The sequence below is a fragment of the Oryctolagus cuniculus genome, chromosome 3 (assembly GCF_964237555.1).
Source record: "Oryctolagus cuniculus chromosome 3, mOryCun1.1, whole genome shotgun sequence".
NCBI classification, from domain to species: Eukaryota; Metazoa; Chordata; class Mammalia; order Lagomorpha; family Leporidae; genus Oryctolagus; species Oryctolagus cuniculus.
In genome coordinates this window covers 182,157,186-182,162,415 of record NC_091434.1, presented here as the reverse complement: position 1 = coordinate 182,162,415, position 5,230 = coordinate 182,157,186, and the positions used below count along the sequence as shown (strand labels likewise).

At 50.7% G+C, this 5,230-nt stretch overlaps 1 protein-coding gene across 1 annotated transcript; it reads right to left on the bottom strand.

Annotated features, from left to right (window-relative positions):
* Nucleotides 1-46: 46 nt before the first annotated feature.
* Nucleotides 47-1,099, bottom strand: TAS2R38 (taste 2 receptor member 38). Its single transcript, XM_008248873.3, is given in 3 exon segments — nucleotides 47-327; nucleotides 329-583; nucleotides 585-1,099. Coding segments are annotated over 3 exon segments (957 nt in total). The 3' UTR covers nucleotides 47-140.
* Between the last annotated feature and the right edge of the window lie 4,131 nt (nucleotides 1,100-5,230).

The window sequence follows — 5,230 nt, the reverse complement described above, 5'->3', positions numbered from 1 at the left end:
TTCCTCTGTAGGTGAGTCCATTGACATGAAGTGGAGAGACGTTCGGTTGTATTTCACAGATGAAATTGCAAGGCTTAGTGACGAATCAGAGGTATATCTGTGAAGAATCAGGCAAAGGCCCATACATGTCATGTCCATTCTCAGCACAGTGTCCCAGGGCCTCTTCCCTTCACTGGGCCCTGAGCCCAGAGTAGAGTGGTGTCCACGGTCCTCCTCAGCTTGGCATTGCTTGAGATCAGGACGGCTGCGTGTCCCGAGGGACACGCCGCCAACAGCACATCACAAACCATCGCCCCTGTCTTGTTGTGCCACTCTGTCAGTACAGCAGATGACGGCCGTGCAGAACAACACCACGTAGAAGCAGATGAGGGCAACGAGAGCTTTTAGGGCTTGGATGTGGGCCTCCGGGCTGGGGTCTCGGACATTGCTGGCTTGGGCCATCATTGTCCTCAGGTGCTTCCTCAAGGACACAATCAGTACCCCAGAAGAAACCAGGAAAGACAGGAACAGGGGAATGGACCCCACACTGCAGAACATGAAAACGTAAAATAAGCTGACGCTTCCAATGTGCACATTGAGCTCTGTTGTTCACGAGTAGCACGGAAGCGACTCTGAAGTCCCCCACACAGAGGACCGTGCGGATGCAGCAGAAAAGGAGGCCCCCCAGGAGCAGCTGGGGGGTCCTCCTGGAGATCCAGCTTGCCACGCAGAGCAGGAAGGTGTGGGAGAACCGAGCGACCTTGGAGCAGTGGAGGGGGCTGAGGCAGGTGGGGAGCCAGAGGCTGACTTGGTTCCTGATCGTCCAGAGCATGATGACGATTTGGTAGCTGTGGCTCAGCGGGTCCTTCGTTTGCTGGAAAAAAGAGAGATGCACGGCATCTAGAAACAGCAGGCCATGCGGAAGAAGACGGGTGGTGCTGAGACACAGCAACACAAGGTCACAGCTGTTCACCGGCTGCTGCTCCACCACATCCCAAAAACTCACCCAGAAAATGAAGGCATTGGCCAGGACCCCCACTGCGAACTCCAGGACTGAAAGGACCATAAATGTGATCTTGCCTTCATAGGACACAGTTAATTCAGGGGTCAGAGTCAACATGACGCCTCTCTTCTAGTTGGCTGACCTACGTAGGACTCGGTGCAGAAGGGTACGTGTGCACTCTGAGCCAGGGTCTTGCCTTCACACTGTCTGCAGTTCTTGCCTGATGCGGGTAAACAGGAGCCTCCGAGAGGAGACCTGGAGGGATGAGGCTGCTTTTGGACACACACCAAGCTCATCCCGAGGGTGGCTTACCATACGTAGAAACAAGTCCACTGCAGCTGTGTGCAGTTCATGCGCTGGTGACTCCTCGCTGGGGTCCTTTGTTCCTTCTAGAACTCCAAACCCAGACGCTGAGGGCGCCTCCTCGCTCCACCAGGGGGCAGCATTGCAGTACAGGGGTTTGCTTCCTCACCGTCCTGCTGGAAACTGCTTGGTCCACTGCACAGAGATCTAGCACGTCAAAGTCACACTACACACTACACACTACACACACACACACACACATATTCATCTATATGATTTATAGCTAGAATCAAACACCCAGTCTGTGTTTCTTGGGACCACAAACCTCCCCACAATCTTTTCGTAATCAAGGGATCTGTCGGAGACTGGTATCAACCACCAGTGACACCCTGTCGCTCACCCCCCTTTGACTCACACACACACTGTTAAGGGTTACAAAACTGGTTCACTCAGGAAACTAAGAAGCTAAAGGTCGCAATGCTAATAAGAACAGTGACAGGAATGAAAAGCTTATTTTATCGGTGGTAATTAAAATCTGTGCTCACTTGGATTTTACAAATAAATATTAAAAGTCTATAATCTAAAAATTTCGTGTTTAGACTTTTGCTGGCATCGGAGTAGAAGTCTTCGGATTGCCTTGTTTTGGTAAAGCTTTTATTTTTTTGAACGAGAGAGAGAGAGAGAGAGAGAGAAATCTTCCATCTGCTGCTTTACTCCTCAAATGCCTGCAGCAGCCATGGCTGAACCAGACTGAAGCCAGGAGCCAGGAGTTCCATCCAGGTCTCCCATGTGGGAGGCAGGAACCCAAGTACTTGAGCTGTCATCCGTGGCCCCCAGGGTGCACATTAGCAGGAAGCTAGATCTCAGTTCCAGGTACTGCAATATGGGACACAGGCATCCCAGAAAGTTAATTCACTACACCGTGGTGGTGCAGCAGGTTAAGCCGCTGCTGACACTTCTGGCATCCCATATCAAGTACTTACTTGTGCCCCAGCTGCTTTACTTCTGGCCCAGTTTCTTGCTAATGTTCCTGTTAAGGCAGTGGGTGATGACGGCCCAAGAACTTGCCTGGATGGAGTTCCTGGCTTCTGCATGGCCTAGCCTTGGCTGTTGAAGCAATTTGTGGAGTAGACCAGTAGATGGAAGCTCTTGCCCCCGTCTGTGAAACACTCCCTTTTTAATAATTAATTTAAAAAGAGAGCCCTGCTTATTATTTAACAATTCCACCAGATGGAGCCAGACCACCAGGGAGGTCTGGAATTTCTGGCTTGTTCACGGTGCAGGCTGACTCCAGCCATTTTATTTAATTTAGCAACATCCCATATTTTATATAACTGACACTTTAGATGACACTTAATGGGTTACAACAGATGGACTATCCTTTATTCACAGTTTTCCTGTAAATAATATAATGACAATTCCATTTTTTTTAACTGATGAGGAGGAAGGTCAAATAGTTAAGCATCTTGGCCCAGGTAGTCAAACTTCATGAGGATACTGGCTTCTAACACCAGGTATTCTGATTCACCTTCGGTGCTCTGACCTAAGCCTAACCACCAGTGTGGGTTGTGGCGTGTAGGGAACACCTTGCTTTGGTAAGACGCTTGACAATATCCTTCCCAACTCCAGCCCTGTTTGCACTTGATTTCTTCTGGAGGTGGGCAGTGAGGGTAGCCGCTGAGCCCTTGAGAGCCACCCCAGGGTGGTGGAGGGAGGAGGCGACACTTCAGCCTCTTCTCAGGAAAGCTAGAGTAGTTGTGTCTCAAGAGACCACCACTCTAGTCAGGGAAAGGAGTGGGGACTGCCCCATTAGGCTCAGGGAAAGAACATGTGTGTCTACCGAGCAGGTGCATGGAGTGATCCATAGTTAGAGCCTAGTGTACATGCAGGGTCCTGAGGATTTCTCCAGGCAGGTGTGGGCTGAGGCCTTCCTTGACTCTTCGCTTCCCTCAAACTTTCTTCCTAGCACTGGTAGCTCTTCCTGAATCTGCTACAATGTGTGTGTGTGTGAGTGTGTGTGTGTGTGTGTGTGCGCACACACGCACGCATCTTCAGTTACCCTGAGTTCTTCAAGAACAGAGATTATGTATTCTTTCCTGGCTCCTCATTCTGCTCGTGTATGACACATAAACAGATTTTCGTTCCTTTATTTGGCCATTCCCTTTAAATCCAAGGCAGTGATTTGACTTTCTTTGCTTTCTTACGAGTGTGGTGTGAAGGCCCTGCTCGAAGGCAGGTAAATTCACTCCTGGGATTCAGACGTATTTTGTGCACTGAAGAGCAAAGGCTGTCATACTTCCGTAATGTATTGTGTAGCACTTTTCCTCAGAGAAGAAAGAGTTAGGCTGTGCAACTTTGACTCTGAAACAAAACTGTAGCCACCTAACCGCAGGCAAGGTTCTGGGGGGATGGTGTTTGCCACTAGACTTTGTTCTAGGCGTATGGGCGATGTCTGAACCAGAGAGGGCACATCATCAAGTGGGCTCTCTGGGCTGCAAGGGGTACTGAGGTCCTTCAGGAGTGTGAACTTCTTATGGACTATACCCATAGTTCTCAAAGCCTAAGGTGCCCCCCTTCAGGGAGATCAGCCTCTCCAGCAGACTTGTTATGAATGCAAACCCTTGGGCCCCACCTAGACCTTCTGCATCAAAGTCTCTGATGGTACAGCCCAGCGATCTGTGTTTAACAAGTCATCCTAGTGAACGTGACGCACCCTCACTTTTGAAAGCCACTGAGATTTAAGGGAGGAAGATTTCCTAGGATCCTCGCCATGGGCACACCTCACAGAGACTGGAATGTTGCCTGACGCAGGGTCCATGCTGTCCTCTCAGCACAGGAGTTAACCACCGTTGGCTTGCAGGATCTATTACACGTGAGACATTGAAGAGGAGGGACTTGATCATTTCAAGTGCTAGGTGGGCAAGAGTCTCAAGAGTTTGCGAATCCAGCTCTGCGGATTATTCCTGTTACATGAGAAGAATGACAGTGACGTGGGGGTTATTCTGGATATTACTCCATTAAAAGTAAGGCCGGTACCCAGAGACTCCAAGGGCAGAGAGGCCTGCTGCAAGGTGGACTGTAGCAAGCAGTAGATCCAGGCAGAGTCCTCACAGCCAGCTAGCCGTACTGTGCATGTCCAACGTTGCCTGTGTGATGTAACTTGTCTCCTCTCCACTGCCTCCAGAGCCCCAGTGCTCTCCAGGTGTGCCAGCATTCGCAACTACACGTGAACCACTTCTACATCTTTCTTTCAGAGAGTAGAACCCAGTGGGACCAACTGTAATGAGTACAGTTTCTTAGACAGCCTTCGTTTCCTTTCCTGCTCTCTGTGTTTGAAATGTGTTCGATTTGGATTCCAAACATGAGGGCAAAACCGAGAGAATCTCAAAGCCTGCACAGCTGAAACCACAGAGTAACTGCTCTCCACATTTCCCGTTACATGATAAGGGCAAAACCTTAAGCCACAATGCGTGGGCCATCGATACTGGTTGACCATAGTTACTGATCCACTCTGAAAGCTAAACCCTGGTGCTAGCACTCTCAAGAGTGGAAATAGGGGGAAGCAGGAAAAACAGAGATGTGCAGAAATTGCTTATGAGGACTCACATATTTGGTGAAGGAGAGAAGGAAGAGAAATTTGCCTGCAAGAAGGGTCCCTTGGCCGGCGCCGCGGCTCACTAGGCTAATCCTCCACCTAGGGCGCTGGCACACCAGGTTCTAGTCCTGGTCAGGGCGCCGGATTCTGTCCCGGTTGCCCCTCTTCCAGGCCAGCTCTCTGCTGTGGCCAGGGAGTGCAGTGGAGGATGGCCCAAGTGCTTGGGCCATGCACCCCATGGGAGACCAGGAGAAGCACCTGGCTCCTGGCTCCTGCCATCGGATCAGCGTGGTGCGCCGGCCGCAGCGCACCGGCCACGGCGGCCATTGGAGGGTGAACCAACGGCAAAG